The sequence below is a fragment of the Colletes latitarsis genome, chromosome 10, assembly GCF_051014445.1.
Source record: "Colletes latitarsis isolate SP2378_abdomen chromosome 10, iyColLati1, whole genome shotgun sequence".
NCBI lineage: Eukaryota > Metazoa > Arthropoda > Insecta > Hymenoptera > Colletidae > Colletes > Colletes latitarsis.
In genome coordinates this window covers 29,570,190-29,588,227 of record NC_135143.1, presented here as the reverse complement: position 1 = coordinate 29,588,227, position 18,038 = coordinate 29,570,190, and the positions used below count along the sequence as shown (strand labels likewise).

At 40.9% G+C, this 18,038-nt stretch overlaps 1 protein-coding gene across 2 annotated transcripts in view; it reads left to right on the top strand.

Annotated features, from left to right (window-relative positions):
• Positions 1 to 6,490: 6,490 nt before the first annotated feature.
• The window catches only part of Gprk2 (G protein-coupled receptor kinase 2), a 41,065-nt gene continuing 29,517 nt past the window's right edge, over positions 6,491 to 18,038 (top strand). For both annotated transcript variants that reach the window (XR_013080493.1, XM_076775029.1), the window contains exons 1-2: positions 6,491 to 6,773; positions 15,855 to 17,071. Coding sequence is in view for 1 of the 2 variants with exons in the window: in XM_076775029.1 (XP_076631144.1) it covers positions 17,020 to 17,071 (52 nt within the window). In the remaining variant the exon portion in view is untranslated. The remainder of the gene's footprint in view (positions 6,774 to 15,854; positions 17,072 to 18,038) is intronic.

Here is an 18,038-nt window from a genome sequence, read left to right as displayed (position 1 = left end):
ATACCCCCGATATCCTACCCAGTTTCTGGAAAAAAATTCGAGAAGGTGTGAAATTTTTCGATGAAATTAAAATATTTCAAATCGTTCTGAAAAAAATATTGTTAGCTGTGGGGGTCAATTACAAGCATTTTTGGTCAATAGACATACCCCCGAAATCCTACCCACTTTCGAGAAAAAAATTCGAGAAGGTGTGAAATTTCTCGACGAAATTAAAATATTTCAAATCGTTCTGGAAAAATTATTTTCGGTTGCGGGGGTCAATTACAAGCATTTTTGGTCAATAGACATACCCCCGAAATCTTGGGCATTTTCGAGAAAAAAAATTCAATACCGGCGGAACTTTAAACGTCAATAACTTTTTAACGAAGCCACTATGAACAAATTAATATTCTTGATTTTCGTCTTATTTTGGCCTCTAGAATGCAATTTATTTTTCCTGAAATATGAAGTTTTTTTACTTGTAGTCATTTTTGTACTTAAATATAATGGTGATATGGGCCTTGTTTTATATTTCTTTATGATGCAAATGGATTAAGGAGTCAACTGCACGTTCAGGAATCTAATATTTTTCGTACGCGTTGGGACACGTTTCGAGACAGAACTCCAACCAGGGGGATCCCCCTTGGAGCCCAGTGAAGCGTGAAAGACGACGTCTAAAAAACGATGTGGAATGGGGTGCCAGAGACGGTCTGTATATAAGACAATGCTTTTCTTCTCGTTCGCTGTCCTTTTTTTCGATTGTCGACCAACGGTCGTCTCGGCAAAAAAATCTCAGGCGATTTCGAGGCCAGTGACGTCGCCGTGTATAAACATCTGCTGGTGTCGAATGTCGAAGCTTTATCTCTTTTTTGTGTTTTACGAAATCAGGATTGAGACTCGCGATGACCAACAGACTTCGAGACAACTGAATCTCGTAAGGATAATCTTCACGCGGCTCGAGGGTTAAAATAACGCACTGTCGTCGACGAAACCGAGATGAACTCGAGTGTCGTCGGTCATCAGGGCGAACGAAAGGCAATTCGATCTGGAGAAAAAGATCCGCAGCTTAGAAAGCCTCTGCGGCCTGCGGAACGTGGTTGTCGTTACTCGATACACCGGCTCGTATCGTTCGTCGTTGCACAATCGTTGCACCGATCGTTTATAACGCGACCGAAAAATAGTTTTTCCACTTATTTTTTATTTAACGATCGGAATACAGACCGAACCACGCCTAATAATAGATAGACTGCGGTAATTCTATCGATTAAATTTTATTCGAACGCAATGAAATATTAATTTGGTACAAGTAGGTTAGTTTTCCCCGTCGCAGAAAGTATATGACTGGCAACTCTGCAGCGCGAAAACGGACTTTCGTGCTTGGCCGAACCAACAAGAGTTCGCGTAGCCAATTTCACGCCAGGGGCGCGGCGAGATCGCGTTTAAAAGGCGGAATTAATGTCTAGATTAATAAGATTCTGCAGAATAGCGAAACACGGACGAAAGCTCGGATTAACGGTGAAAGAGGCGTGGAGGATCGAAGGAAAATTAACCCTGGATTGAGCGAGGTGTGGGTGTACCAACACCCCGCTTTAAATCCAAATGTCAAATACCCGAAGATCCAGCGCTAGTGACAAATCTCGTATTAACGTGTCCTCTGGATTCAGTATTCTTTGGTATACAGGGTGTTCAGCCAACCCTGAGAAAAATTTTAATGGGTGATTCTAGAGGCCAAAATAACACGAAAATCAAGAATATCAATTTGTTAATGGAGACTTTGTTAAAAAGTTTTTCGCAAGATTTCACCAAAAATTATTGTAATTGACACCTGCAATCGAAAATAATTTTTTCAGAACGATTTGAAATTTTTGAATTTAATTGTTAATAACTTCTTACCAAAGCCTCCATTAACAAATTAGTATTCTTGATTTTCGTCTTATTTTGGTCCCTAGAATCACCCATTAAAATTTTTCCCAGGGATGGCCGAACACTAGATATACTAGTTGAGCTTTATCGTTTCTTCACTGGCGGCGCTAGCGTAGAGGGCCATTTAAGTATAATAGTTGCTACTAGTTGTAATTTAGTTAAGTCGTTTGCGAGAATTTTGTGTAAAATTGCATTGCAGTTGTCCGAGGAATCTTCGATATACATTTACAGTTATATCATTTTGGTCTGGGTTAGGTTTGGAAGATAAAGTTCGTTTAAGGTAAAAAGTGAAGTATATTCGTGATTCTCACTAATAAAATTTATATTTACCTCGAAAAAAATTCAGTACAACTTTTTAACAAAGCCTCCATCAACAAATTAGTATTCTTGATTTTCGTCTTATTTTGGTCTCTAGAATCACCCATTAAAATTTTTCCCAGGGATGGCCGAACACTAGATATACTAGTTGAGCTTTATCGTTTCTTCACTGGCGGCGCTAGCGTAGAGGGCCATTTAAGTATAATAGTTGCTACTAGTTGTAATTTAGTTAAGTCGTTTGCGAGAATTTTGTGTAAAATTGCATTGCAGTTGTCCGAGGAATCTTCGATATACATTTACAGTTATATCGTTTTGGTCTGGGTTAGGTTTGGAAGATAAAGTCCGTTTAAGGTAAAAAGTGAAGAATATTCGTGATTCTCACTAATAAAATTTATATTTACCTCGAAAAAAATTCAGTACAACTTTTTAACAAAGCCTCCATTAACAAATTAGTATTCTTGATTTTCGTCTTATTTTGGCCTCTAGAATCTTCCATTAAAATTTTTCCCAGGGATGGCCGAACACTAGATATACTAGTTGAGCTTTATCGTTTCTTCACTGGCGGCGCTAGCGTAGAGGGCCATTTAAGTATAATAGTTGCTACTAGTTGTAATTTAGTTAAGTCGTTTGCGAGAATTTTGTGTAAAATTGCATTGCAGTTGTCCGAGGAATCTTCGATATACATTTACAGTTATATCGTTTTGGTCTGGGTTAGGTTTGGAAGATAAAGTTCGTTTAAGGTAAAAAGTGAAGAATATTCGTGATTCTCACTAATAAAATTTATATTTACCTCGAAAAAAATTCAGTACAACTTTTTAACAAAGCCTCCATTAACAAATTAGTATTCTTGATTTTCGTCTTATTTTGGCCTCTAGAATCTTCCATTAAAATTTTTCCCAGGGATGGCCGAACACCCTGTATAATACTGTATTTATATTTTCAAATTGGCCGAGTGCTTTTTAATATCGTCCACGAGTAATTGTTTCAACCAAATATTGGATTGCAACCCCGTTGTTACGGGTGTTACAAAAAAAAAAAAAAAATTACCATTCTCGTACAGGGTTGACCAACAGTGCTGGACTTGATCAAAGTTTGCTGGACGCGATCGAAATACAGCGGTAGTTTGTCAATTTGGACTCGGCGCAGTGGAATCTAGATTAACGAGGATAAAAATACAGTCGACGCTAGTTGATTGGGATCGATTGAGTGGGATATGGCGCGGGATTAAACAGGGAATCGGTTTAGCGACCGTTTCAAAACGAAATTTTGCTGTATCGCCGGGAGAACAAAGTCTCGTTAATCGGAATTAATCGAGAGTAAAATGCAAATTTGAATCGGTTTGGTACAATTCGACAATCGTGCGACGTAATTACAAAATCGCGGAATCTCGTACAGATTAATGGCGGCTGTCTTCAAAATCAACTTACAAATCTTAAATAAACAGTAGAAATATGATACACCAAATATAAATTTCATTTCATTCAATAGCAATCCACTATAGTTTAACGCGTGTAGACAATAAATAATGTAAATTTACCGTAAAGATTGGTTAAATAAATTTTTTATCGCGACGACGTGAAACTTTTTCGCCGTTCTCCAGTTGATCGTGACCTCATCGTCGTCAGCCGGACGAGGACGTGGCAAAAAATCCTTATAATTCAAGTAACAGGCAGCTTTTGACACGGTTCGTTTCGTGGCGTAACCGCGACGAACACGGCGAACCAATTATCGCGAGCTATTAGTGAAAACGGCCCACGGGCGAAATTCTTGACATACTTCCGATATGAGGCACGTCACTCGGTGAATGGGGGGATGAAGAGGGGTTCCTTTTGAGAGGGAACACCACCTGAACGAGCGAAAAAAAGACCATTACTTAGGCATTCTTTTTTTTTTTTTAATATTATAAAATGTCAAAAATACGAATAAGCTTTTGAGGACCACCCTAGTATTTTCAGAAACTTTGGGGTGGAAAATGAGAGAGGTTGCCCCGAAGGCAGCATAACAGCCCTCAATAACAATACCCACTACGTTATCGATTAATCTAAATATTTGTTTGCGCTGCATCGGTTGTTGCGAAGCGAAGGCAGAGGAGTTTAAAAAAACAGTATTTACATTTCCATCCAGTCGTGCGGCAATCCCTCTGCTTTTGCAATTTCAGGAACATTTCCATAGAGAACGCCACCCCGAGTGGAAAGGGGTTTGTTATTTTTACAACGGTGAATTACAAAAATTAAGCGACCGGTATGAATGCAATTGGATCCGCCTGTTTCGTTAATGATTTTTTTTTATTAGCGAAATTCGAAACGTAGGTTAGGTTTAGCGGTATAATTTTCGAAATAAATTACTTTCTGTGTGTTGGTTGCGTGTGTAGCGTGGAAAGTGAATGGGTCACGATTTGTGTGCGTAGTGGGGGAGTCAAAGGTCCTCCCGTTTAATGCTAAGACTCAGCAATTGTCCTTCAACATTCATTGACGTCAGTTGTATTGTAATTGTTACTGTTCACTAGTTGGTACCGTTAAATTCCAGTGATAAATTCTGAAAAATGTTGTACACAAGGAAGCACTGACTAACAATTCTATACAAGCTTAGGATACTGCTAGTTTATTTATAAATAAAATTGTAAATTCGCATTTCTAAAATATTCAGGCACTTTTTACTTCGACGTATATTTTATAAGATACGTAAACCGAATTATACGTTTCTAGAATTTTGATCTGTCCTCTGCTTATTTGTTTTTTCGTTCAGAAAGAGGATAATTTAATAATAATTATGGATAATATTTTCAAAAATTGCATAGCCTATACTTACCGTCGGAACATAAACAACAACCGAACAAAGTTTCGTCTGGATTGGAAAAACGTAGCAGGAGATACAGGCAAATCACAAATACACAGATTTCGAAAGTGAGTAGATAACTGCAGTGTCGGTCGCCAGAATTTGGTGGCGGTATCTAACGTCAAGCTTGGAAACTAGCAGTTTATTTAACCGACTAAGGAGTGTTTCTCTCTTCGAAAAACTATAACATCTAATCGATATGGTATTAGAGACGTAAGAATCCTTAACTACGAAATCCTGAAAAATTGATAAGGCGAACGTGATCTGTTTCTGATAATAATTAAAAATTTTCTATAATACAGAAAAATGATATGAAATGTAAGTTAAATGTTATATTGCTGAAACTTATTACTCTACGTCGAAGCTCAAGAACGACGAGATATCCACGGATAAAAATTGAATCGTGGTTTTTGTCTTGCCAGCGACGAATGGACATCGCATAAATCGTGTACCAACGCATAATGCGCTGCATCGCGTATACGCACTCCGGGTGAATTATAGTTCTCGATCCCTTCTGACCACAACCGCAACCATTAATGACACGCGTGATCGATGCTCCAGATGCATTGTTGCACGCGTCGACTTCTGAGATTACTCGTTTTTGCGCTCGAGAAGGGGGGTAATTTTAGCGCGAGCGGCACGGGATTCGAAATTAGCGTCGGTCCGCGAGAGGCGTGAAAAATGCGCGGCAATATTGAGATTTCAACGAAAACTGGAATCATTATAGTAATCGTTACAGAAAATATAAGAACACAACACGATACTAATACCTACATGAATTCGTCTTATTGCCATTTTAAAAAATCGAACTGTTATGCAATTTTTCCCTTACACGTTTCTTTGTATCGTCGGAAATAATGGAGATACATATTACGTAGGGTCAAGATAAAAAGAAGTATCGAGTTCGTTACACTTGTTTAAATATTTGTACATAAATTTCAACACATTGGTGCCAAATGAAATCACGCGTCATTCAGATTCTGTTCCAGGATACGAATGACGCACATATACGTCATCAAACTTTTCACTTTCTTGTCTAAAGATAAGTTGATAAAACATTATTAATGGTGGTGAGACTCGATGGTCGGAAAAGAATATTCGGTGGTACGGGTATATTTCTGATGTTTTCGAACGATGCAAATCTGGTTTTGCGTTCAAATCTACCGCGCCAGCGTCCTAGCAAACATGGCGTCCGCGAGGATCGCACCCGCAGTCGGTATCCGAAGACGAGCCTAGGGACTCTACCACGCCCAATCGGAGTCGTCCGCGCGTCTATCGGTGTCTCTGTCGCGCCAATCGGGTTGGATGCATCGCGTCGGCTCGGAGTCCCGACGCGTCCCCTTCCACCCCCGGCCCCACCTAACCTCTCATCATCCGCGGCGGTGCATCGCGGCTCGAAACGGAGCATGCCAGTCAGTCGGTTTTTATCCAGCGGACGGGACGGTGCGCGGCGGTCTGGCGCGAGTGGCAGCGGGTTCATACGATCGGACCAATACGAACCGTCCCGTGAAACGGTTGAAAGACGTCCGCGTGTCATCGCGGCCCCGTCGACTCGGACGAGGCGTGTCGTGCGCGTGTGTCGGCCACGGAACGGATGCAAAAGTGTGTGAGCCTTTCCTCGTGGCCACGGAAGGATCGAAGCTACCAGCGGAGGTGCAGCGGTCGGCCATTGCGCTTTCTTCGTGTCGCTGTTACGACCGCGCGGTGCTCTGCTATCGGTGTGTTACATTATACCGGGTGTACCGACACCGTACGTGCTACTCCCTTCTCCGCCCCCGAGTCGCCCTACCCTCTCGTAGAAAGCGTCTGGTGCGATCGTTTACGCCCGTCTCGTGTTTCACGAAAACGACGTCGCACCGAGGCTCGTGCCTTGGCGACGTGCTTTATACACCGTGCGCCGCTCCGTCGGTAACCGCGTCTCTTTCTTCGTCCCTGCTTTCTCTCGTATTCCTTTTTCTCAGCCTTGCCCGAGAGACTCGCGCGCGTACGGTCGGAAACGATACGCTCGAACCGAGGGGGAAACCTCCCGTCTCCCGGGCTCGCGTGACAGTTTTCAACCGGCGTCTCGTGATCGAAACGTGACCGCGATCACGAGAATATTTCGGCGGGCTTCGCCCCGTGAAGCCCCCAGCGAGTTACTCTTCGCCCGTGCGTTTCCAAGTTCATGGTCGAGCAGGTGTTACGACCTCGTCGTTGTGCACCGAGTCCACCGTCTATTTACATTGTCGCTGTCGCCGCGTTAGCGCTCGGTTGGCTTTACGATCGCTCCCGCTGTTCCGGGGGAGACGGAACGCGTGGGTGATCGGTATCAAAGCTGTCGGGACCGAAATCCAGCGACGTAAGTGTTTCCAGTCTGCGGCAGACAATGGGTCCCCTTCTCTTCTCGCGTTTGATTTTTCAGTTTGATGCACACGCACAAGAGGCGGTTTGTGCCGCGAGCCACGCATCGCTCGCGTCGCCAGCCGCAATGTCTCCCGATTCGCGGGCAAAAGTTCGCTCGTTCGCCCGTACCCTTTCAATGAACTCGCCCGCGCTGCCATCGGCGTTCATTGTCTCTCATTCAATCGCCCCTTTCGTTCGCGAGCTTTCCAGCATCCTCTCGTTACATTTAGGGCTTGGGAGCGCATATACGAACAGTCAGAGGTGGGCAGAATTCTTACATACAGAAAAATAACGACTGGAACAGAAACGATTCTTTTATTAGAATTTAAATTATAAAACAATTTATCCGTGTAACTATTTGATCGAACAAATCGGTATACGTTTGGCACGCATGTAGCTTGCTCCTCCCAAGCCATTACCGAAAACGTGCATAATGAAACGAAATAAATAGTTTCGTGTCACGAGATTTTTTTATTTATAATTAAGATTCTCGATTAGTTGTATCCGTAGCACTGACAGGGACTGATCTTCAACTAAGAGACTTAAAAAACTGTTGAAACTTATCTGTACAACTGTGCAAGTAAATAAACATCGCAAATAAATTATTGCAGTGTATTTTTATTCGTCTGTTATTCGAATCAAACTTCGCCCATCTCTGCTGTTCGGTCAAGGAAATTTTCAATTTTTACGTAAAATTGCATTCATATTAAATTCTTGTCGCAACTAATTTTTACAGTTACGTACCAATATTTTGATAAGAAAAATATTACTGTTTTAAGGATATATTCTGTTTAAATAGTAAAACGTTTGAGCAGTAGGGCACTCGTATGGTTGAACATAATCTGAAAGGATTTACTGTATTCGAATATTATTATTATTACACTACGAATTTTATGCATTTACGACGTATATTAATATGGAAATTGTATGCAAAATGAATGTAGAATATATTTCGTAAATTAATCTAACAATATTAGTATTTCGTTTTATACAATTGCATGCTGTTTGCATATGTTTAGCGTACGTATTTCATGTTTAAAGTTCGCAGTCTAATTATTAATACAAATATGAAAGTATCGATATGAAAAAATGTCCCGGGGAAAACTGTAGCAACGTGTTTTATCCGTATCGAAATTAGAAACGAAGAAAGACAGAGGGCAGCTTAGAAAAAAAATAGGGAGAGATATTAATTGTTCCGTATCAGCGTGAATACATAATCGTCGGTCAAACAGGAAGCAACGATCAACGCGCGTCAGAAAGCAACGATAAAAGTCCCGACGGCACGCGCGGAACAAAATACGAACAGCGCAAGGTTTGTCAGTAATACTGGAACGAAAAGCTTTTCGAACGCGGTATCGTATGTCCTATCGTGTGCATTCTTCTTTTAGGAGACAGTCGGGTATTCGATACTCAACACCGAAACGGGGAACAATCTATCAATTACACGGTTACGTTCTATGGAATAATTCTCGACGTTCTCGAAACAGTCGCGTCGATAGGTTAGGAAATTTAGGTTTCGCTGAATTGGAACGAACACACGCTTACGAGCGTACACAAATCGAGATAAGGAAATTGGCAGTTTAATCAACGAACGCAACGATTACCGAGCCATTGACTCGTAATAACGTTTTTGTTTATGTTCTCGGCTTCTAAAATATCTATGCATATAAATAATGCAACAAATATAATGTATAAATAAGTTATCGATACCCTCATTATTTAAATAACACAAATACTGGGTGTTCGGCCACCCTAGGGAAAAATTTTAATGGGGGATTCTAGAAGCCAAAATAAGACGAAAATCAAGAATACCAATTTGTTCATAGTGGCTTCGTTAAAAAGTTATTAACAATTAAATTCAACAATTTCAAATCGTTCTGGAAAAATTATTTTCGGTTGCGGGGGGCAATTACAATCATGTTTGGTCATTAGACATACTCTCGAAATTCTACCCACTTTCGAGAAAAAAATTCGAGAAAATGAAATTTATCAAAAAAATTAAAAAATTTCAAATCATCCTGGAAAAATTATTTTCGGTTGCAATGGTCAATTAAAATCATTTTTGGTCATTATACATACCCTCGAATTCCTGTGCATTTTCTAGAAAAAAATTTGAGATGTGAAATTTTTCGACGGAAAAAAAAAATTTCAAATCGTTTTGGCAAAATTATTTTCGGTTGCAGGGGTCAATTAAAATCATTTTTGGTCATTATACATACCCTCGAATTCCTATGCACTTTCGAGAAAAAAATTCAAGTAGTGAGAGACATTTTTCTAGAAAATTGAAAAATTTCAAATCGTTTTGGAAAAATTATTTTCGGTTGCAATGGTCAATTACAATCATTTTTGGTCATTACACCTACCCTCGAATTCCTACGCACTTTCGAGAAAAAAATTCGAGAAAATTGAAATTTTTTGATAAAATTAAAAAATTTCAAATCGTTCTGGAAAAATTATTTTCGGTTGCGAAGGCCAATTACAATCATTTTTGGTCATTATACATACCCTCGAATTCCTATGCACTTTCGAGAAAAAAATTCGAGTAAGTAGAAACATTTTTCAAGAAAATTAAAAAATTTCAAATCGTCCTGGAAAAATTATTTTCGGTTGCAATGGTCAATTACAATCATTTTTGGCCATTACACCTACTCTCGAATTCCTACGCACTTTCGAGAAAAAAATTCGAGAAAATTGAAATTTTTTGATAAAATTAAAAAATTTCAAATCGTTCTGGAAAAATTATTTTCGGTTGCGAAGGCCAATTACAATCATTTTTGGTCATTATACATACCCTCGAATTCCTATGCACTTTCGAGAAAAAAATTCGAGTAAGTAGAAACATTTTTCAAGAAAATTAAAAAATTTCAAATCGTCCTGGAAAAATTATTTTCGGTTGCAATGGTCAATTACAATCATTTTTGGCCATTACACCTACCCTCGAATTCCTACGCACTTTCGAGAAAAAAATTCGAGTAGTTTGAGACATTTTTCAACAAAATTCAAAAATTTCAAATCGTCCTGGAAAAATTATTTTCGGTTGCGGGGGTCGATTACAATCATTTTTGGTCATTATACATACCCTCGAATTCCTACGCACTTTCGAGAAAAAAATTCGAGAAAATTGAAATTTTTTGGTAAAATTAAAAAATTTCAAATCGTTCTGGAAAAATTATTTTCGGTTGCGGAGGCCAATTACAATCATTTTTGGTCATTACACCTACCCTCGAATTCCTACGCACTTTCGAGAAAAAAATTCGAGTAAGTAGAGACATTTCTCAAGAAAATTCAAAAATTTCAAATCGTCCAGGAAAAAATATTGTTAGCTGTGGGGGTCAATTACAATCATTTTTTGTGAATAGACATACCCCCGAAATCTTGCACATTTTCGAGAAAAAAATTCATTACGAGTGGACCTTTAAACGTTAATAACTTTTTAACGAAGTCTCCATCAACAAATTGGTATTCTTAATTTTCGTCTTATTTTGGCCTCTAGAATCCTCCATTAAAATTTTTCCCAGGAGTGTCCTAACACCCTGTATAATAACAAATACAGACACAATTCAATAATTTACTTGTATTCTACTTTATTCATTCTAAGCGTTTTAAAGTACAGGCGCTGCTATCGATTATCGATAAGTTATTGATCGAAGGTATACGTGTATCCACGCGGAACTAAAAAGCAGCAAATTTTCCAAAAATGTTGCTCATCGTTGCTTAAAAATCTATTTATTCTCGTTCGAACGTCTTACGTTGGTCCGTACAAACCACCCATTAAAAGAATTGTCATTAGTAGCCGGAACACCTTGTACAATAGCTAGCAAAAAAAAAGAAACTGTAGAAACTCGTGGAAAGTAATTTGTCTAGTCGACGACAACGGGCTCGGTCGCATTAATCATCGGCCGGACTGGATGCTGTGGCGTGTATTTCCCGGCACGAGGAAAAAGTTGCACGTTTCATAAATAATAAGTCCGATCTTAAAGCTTCGTCCTGTTCTCGCGATGCATTTACGCAACGTGGGCGTTTAACAGCAACCCCCACCCCGTTCGTCCGTGACAACTGTTGAAAACGCTCGTCGGTCGCGTCCGTGGAAACAAAATGCCCGCGGTGGAGAACGTTCAGGAGCGCACGGGAACGAATAGTCATGGGGATATTTGTTTCCCGTCGGCTGGCACGCGGGCAGATTATGCGCGGAAATAGAAACTGCCAATAATCGATCAATCGCGGTGTCTTGTTGCTCGTATGCAGGAACGTTGGATATCCGTTAAAAGCATTCGCGACGCTGTCAGCCCGTAATGCATTTCGCGCGTAACGAACGCTAACGCCACCTCGTGGCGCGGAGGGATAGGAGGGAAACCTGGACAGGACACGGCGAATAGGTCGAGAAAGATGGGAGACGTAAGACGGGAAAGTCGAGCTTTTATCTCCGAATAACGAACACAAATTTTATTTTGGTCTTGATCCTCCTGGTCCTCCCACGAGTGGTTACATTAGCTACGTTAATCTCGCTTTACGTTCGAGTAGTTTGCAAGGTGAATCCATAATAAAAGTATCAGTTTAGTGATGAAAGAAAAATGTCACGCTGCGCACTCGGTGTACTTACGTCATTTTTCTATATCAAAGCAGCAGTGATATTTGTCGGTCGAAAGATAGCGGAATGGGAAACAGACGACCATCCGGTCGTTTCCTTTGCGGCGACATTTTTCCCCGCCGTTATCGGCGCTGCTCGCCGCTTCCGAATCCGGTTTCGCGAAACAGGAATCGCGTCACCGAGAAAAAGCATTTCGAAACCCCTAACGATCGTCGCATCTCGTCGTCCCCCTCCGCCCTGTCTTTTTTCGTTCGTTACTTAATTTAGAGCTCGCGTCGGGTTACCCATTCGTTAGCTGTCGCAGTTTAATAGGATTTACCGGTGTAATGCAGCCAAGCCGTAAGATCCACTTTGATGAGAATCCATCCAGTTTGAATCTAATTCAACGGGAGTCCATTCCGTGGCTCTACTCGTGAGTGGCTTGGTTTGGGTCAGGGGGCGGGGGTGTACAGAGTGCGGCGAGAATTGTTGATACAGACGGGGACAGAGTGTTTCCTTATGGCAGTGTTTCTCAAACCTCATCTTTCCTTTAACTTCGACAGAGGGAAAACTATTGGGTCGAGTAAATATTTTAGATTCCTTCGAAGACTACAGGTGCAACTTTGTGACTCAATTGGAATGGAATACAAGCATAATGAGACCAATTAATTTTATGCTTTCCAGATATAATTCTGTTATAAGTAGGATACTTTGTGCCAGACTAGGATACCATCAGTCTTACGTTAGGGATACTTGCAATAGGAATCATTCGTACTGCTGTTTTTGTTTCTTTATTCCGAGTGGACGAGAGATGTGTAATTAACCTTAATCCTATCGGAATGTGACATTTGGTCCTCTGTCAAATTCAAGTAACAAGGAGTTTAACATCGTTTTTTGTACAGCAAAGGGTCACCTCCCATGCTCGCCACCAGAGGGGTCGCGCTCTCACAAGCGCTCGACTCCCCCGTTGCTATACAAGGTGTTCGATTAACCGTGGGAAAAATTTTAATGGGAAATTCTAGAGACCAAAATAAGATGAAAATCAAGAATATCAATTTCTTGACTGAGGCTTCGTTAAAAAGTTATTAAAACATTAAATTAAAAAATTTCAAACCATTCCGAAAAAATTATATTTAGTTGCAGGGGTCAATTACAAGCATTTTTGGTCATTACACCTACCCTTGAATTCCTACGCACTTTCGAGAAAAAAATTCAAGTAGGTACTGAAATTTTTAGACGAAATTAAAACATTTCAAATCATACTAAAAAAATTATATTTAGGTGCAGGGGTCTATTACAATCATTTTTGGTGAATAGACATACCCCCGAAATTCTACGTACTTTCGAGAAAAAAATTCTTTTTCGAAAATATAATGTGAGGTTAGGAATGATGTCCTGAAATTTCATGCGTATCTTTAAAACATCATAACTCCTGAACGGATTGGACGATTTTAATGTTTAAAAAAGCAAACAACGCGTATTTTGGTGTAGAATATGTAGAAATTCTAACAATAATAAAAAAGTTGTTTTTCGACCCCGTAAAATGAGAAAACCCCCATAAAAGTGGTCCAATTTTCAAACAGCCATAACTCCTGCAATAGTGAATATATTTCTTTGAAATTTTTGGGGGAAGTAGAGTTCATGGATACCTACAAAAAAGTATTAGACAACTTTTCCGTAGGGCGTCAGACAAAATTACTAAAAATCAAAAACGGATATTTAAGAAAAATCGACAGGATGCCTAAATTTTTCGACGAAAAAAAAAATTTTCCAATCGTTCTGGAAAAATTATTTTCGGTTGCGGAGGTCTCTTACAATCATTTTTGGTAATTAGACATACCCTCGAAATTCTACCCACTTTTGAGAAAAAAATTCGAGGAAATTGAAATTTTTCGATAAAATTAAAAAATTTCAAATCGTTCTGGAAAAATTATTTTCCGTTGCAGGAGTTGATTACAATCATTTTTTGTCATTACACATACCCCCGAAATCCTACGCACTTTCGAGAAAAAAATTCTTTACCGAAAATCTAAAGTGAGGCCCAGAAATGCACCTCAGAAATTTCATGCGAATCTTTAAAATGTCATAACTCCTGAACGGATTGGACGATTTTAATGTTTAAAAAAGCAAACAACGCGTATTTTGGTGTAGAATATGTAGAAATTCTAACAATAATGAAAAAGTTGTTCTTCGACCCCGTAAAATGAGAAAACCTCCATAAAAGTGGTCCAATTTTCAAACAGCCATAACTCCTGCAATAGTGAATATATTTCATTGAAATTTTGGGGGGAAGTAGAGTTCGTGGATACCTACAAGAAAGTATTAGACAACTTTTCTGTAGGGCGTCAGAGAAAATTACTAAAAATCAAAAACTAATTTTTAAGAAAAATCGACAGGATGCCTAAATTTTTCGACGAAAAAAAAAATTTTCCAATCGTTCTGAAAAAATTATTTTCGGTTGCGGAGGTCTCTTACAATCATTTTTGGTCATTAGACATACCCTCGAAATTCTACCCACTTTTGAGAAAAAAATTCGAGGAAATTGAAATTTTTCGATAAAATTAAAAAATTTCAAATCGTTCTGGAAAAATTATTTTCCGTTGCAAGAGTTGATTACAATCATTTTTTGTCATTACACATACCCCCGAAATCCTACGCACTTTCGAGAAAAAAATTCCTTACCGAAAATCTAATTAGTTGCCTAAATTTTTCAACAAAAAAAAAAGAATTTCAAATCGTTCTGGAAAAATTATTTTCTGCTGCAGGGGTCAATTACAATAATTTTTGGTCATTAGACATACCCCCGAAATCTTCCACATTTTCGAGAAAAAAATTCTCTACGGGCGAAACTCTAAACGTTAATAACTTTTTAACGAAGCCTCCATCAACAAATTAGTATTCTTGATTTTCGTCTTATTTTGGTCTCTAGAATTCCCCATTAAAATTTTTCCCAATATACATTCCTTAACCAACTTCCCAATATCCCAGTCGTCTAAGGCAGGGCCTTCTAGAAAGTCTCACTGATGAGTCCACTAGCAGGCCCCGTGCAAGTTCATTCAGCAAGTTGGTTCTCGATGAAAATGAATCTGAACAGGACTTTTTCTACGGGGAGAGAATGTGGTGCACGAATATGGGACTACGTACGGATAGTTCTTGTATCCGAGTCGCACGACACCCTGTATAGCAAATAGCGGAGGGAAACGACTGGGTCGGTGGGAATCGAGCCCTGAAAAAAAAGTTATTAGATTACCGCGTCGGGTATTACGCCGACGGTGCGGTTAGTCGCGTCGTTATCTTTATCCCCGTTGGTGCACCTGCTGCGCGTACTGTTCACGCACATGTGCGCCTGGCAGTTTCGCGTGTAGAATGCCCGACGATAAGTGCGTGTCTCTTGCGCGGCAGATAAACAGGAGAAGCGCGAGGAGCATAGTGATTTATCAAATACGCTCACGCCTCGTTGCGTCGCGAAGGGACCTGGGCGCAAACGATCGCAAAATCCTCATATCCCTGCCCCACAAGACCCTAGAATTTTCAATCCAATAATCATTAAGCTTCCAAAACTTTCTAAAACCATCAATTTGCTATTTCCCCTCCTTTGAGGGTATTCAGTAACAGCAAAGAAATATTAGAAGTATATACGATCTTTATAGGTTAGGTACGTTATAAGCATTAAACAACTTTTGGTCAAGCACAACATACGAGACACGAATTGTTTAACAAGAACACGGTCGAACGATCGAATGCAAAGAATCCGATAATAAAATGTCAACGTCATCGTTGACTACGCCATTGTCGTTCCCCGCGAGTCCTTTCACGCTAATAACACGGCCAATCTGAAATCTCGTTCCAGAACATACATCTCGGGGATCGCTGGACAGGATACGTTGACACTGCTGGAAATTCGCAAATAAGACGGCCTCGTTGAAACGAAATCGTCGATCCGTTCTTCCATAAACGAGACGAAACAAAGATTCGCCAAAGTCGACTCGGCGACAACGAGAGAAAAAGGGGGACGGTGGTATCGTGGGCGTTCTCGCGCAGTCATCCTCGAATCGGTGGTGATCGAAGACACAGTCCAACGAAGAAGGATCTACCGGATGCGCAGGCATCTCTTCCCGCGCGGCGTCGTTGTAAAGTGGCGAAGTGAAAGGCGCTGGTATAAAGCATTGTACGCGCGTGCAAGTGTTGTGTGTCGGTCGTCCCGTCGTACGTGAATCCACGGACACGTGACATTTTTACAATGGCGCGCTAACGTGGCCCCGGGGATCGGCCGGAACGATTGTCGTTGGCTACGAGCGCGCGATATCTCGCTGATATTTAAGGGTCACTCGTCTCCGCGAACGAAGCAATTAAATAGTAAATTCCTCGATGTAAACGCGTCGCGCTGCGATCGACCGTCGACCAATCAGAAGAAGAGGGTGCACACCGTTGGACTTACCGACTGCCGCACCCCCGAATGAAGCCTCTTTTTCGCGGATAAAAAAGAACAACGACGATCGAAGCTACTTCTTGGATCCCACGACTCGACGTTGATCGGAAGATCGACCACGCGGTGAATAGCGAAAACCCTCGTGTCGACAAGCTACCGCGTAACGTTCAGCGACAAGTGCACGGCGGCATCGGTTTTTCACCGACAGAGGGGGCCATCGAACTCGAGTCGGCTCGATAGGTTGCTCCTCCAGTCTTGGACGCGAAACGCTTGGATCCACGGCTCGTACGTCCTTCGAAAACTCCGAGCCCGGTCGGCGCGAGCGAATCGTCCGACGAAAGCGTGTCGTCGTCCTTCCTGTTGTCCTTGGTCCTCGGTGAAGGGGGACTGATCGGTCCTCGTGGTGTCTTGGGGCCGCAGATGGGAGCTGGTCTGCCGGAGCCCGACAGGGTGCTCAACCCCGGAAAAGAACACCAGCCGTACGGACTTCCGTTCGAGACGCTCGCTGCTCCTCCCCACCCCGACCGTCGGCCGGCCAGTTTCTCCCTCCCGATTCGGCCGCGTAAACCCGATCAAGCTGGAATTGATGGAGTTGGAGAATATCGTGGCGAACACTGTGTACCTGAAAGCGAGAGAAGGTGAGTGATGCTGGGGGCGCTCGAGCGCTTACGTCGAAACTCTTTGCGCGCTTTTCTTCGACGACGGTCACCGGCGATTCAAAACACTTTTAAAATTAATTAAAAATTGAAATACTCGGCCTGGAAATAAATAGACATTGCTCCCGGATTGTACAGCTTGCGTATAAATGGCGTCTCGTAAACATTAGGTTTTTAAATTCGATATTCGAGTCTGTCCTGCGCGTATCGACTGACTGGTTCTTATGGAACATAAATAATGTAATATTCTTGTTTCCGTTCTTCTCTGTCGAGCACTAACCTACCTTCACCACGAGTGGATGGCACCTGCGTTACTCGTCTTGTCGCTACCGGAACTGTTTGCTCTGTGCCCCTTCGTTTCCTGCACGATAAGGAACTTGTGCGGCGATAGCCATGCGAATCAGTGTGTACATACGTTTTATGTCACATGAAAACAATCGCGGCTGCGCACGTCTTTTTATAATCCACAGCAGTGTTTCCCAACCTGAAAGTAGCTATAAACGAATTCAACGGATGCTAGTCGTCAATGGTAACGTAAAGAAAATTATCTATTCTCGAAGCACACGCACGGTGTGTCTACAAATTGACGTTACTAAGAATGACATTAAGTTTCGCGTCTCCTTATTTCGTTTCATCTTGTGCAATTGTTTCGCCACATTGTTGCATATAAAGACATTCTTTCGTTCTCGTTTGCCACATGCCTCAAATTGCGACGAGTACTATATACAGGGTGTCCCTTCTAACTTGACCACCTTAAACGTCTCGAGTGTTTTTTAACGATGGAAAAAATAAATTGATGTTCGTTTTGAAGGGACAAATATTACAAAGAGCAATATAATAATATTGTTTACAACAAAATATTAGATTTCGAGGTCATCGGTATTTTTTAAAACGGAACGATACATTAATTAACGCAGCGTTAAATCTTTAATTGTGAAAATCATTTGCT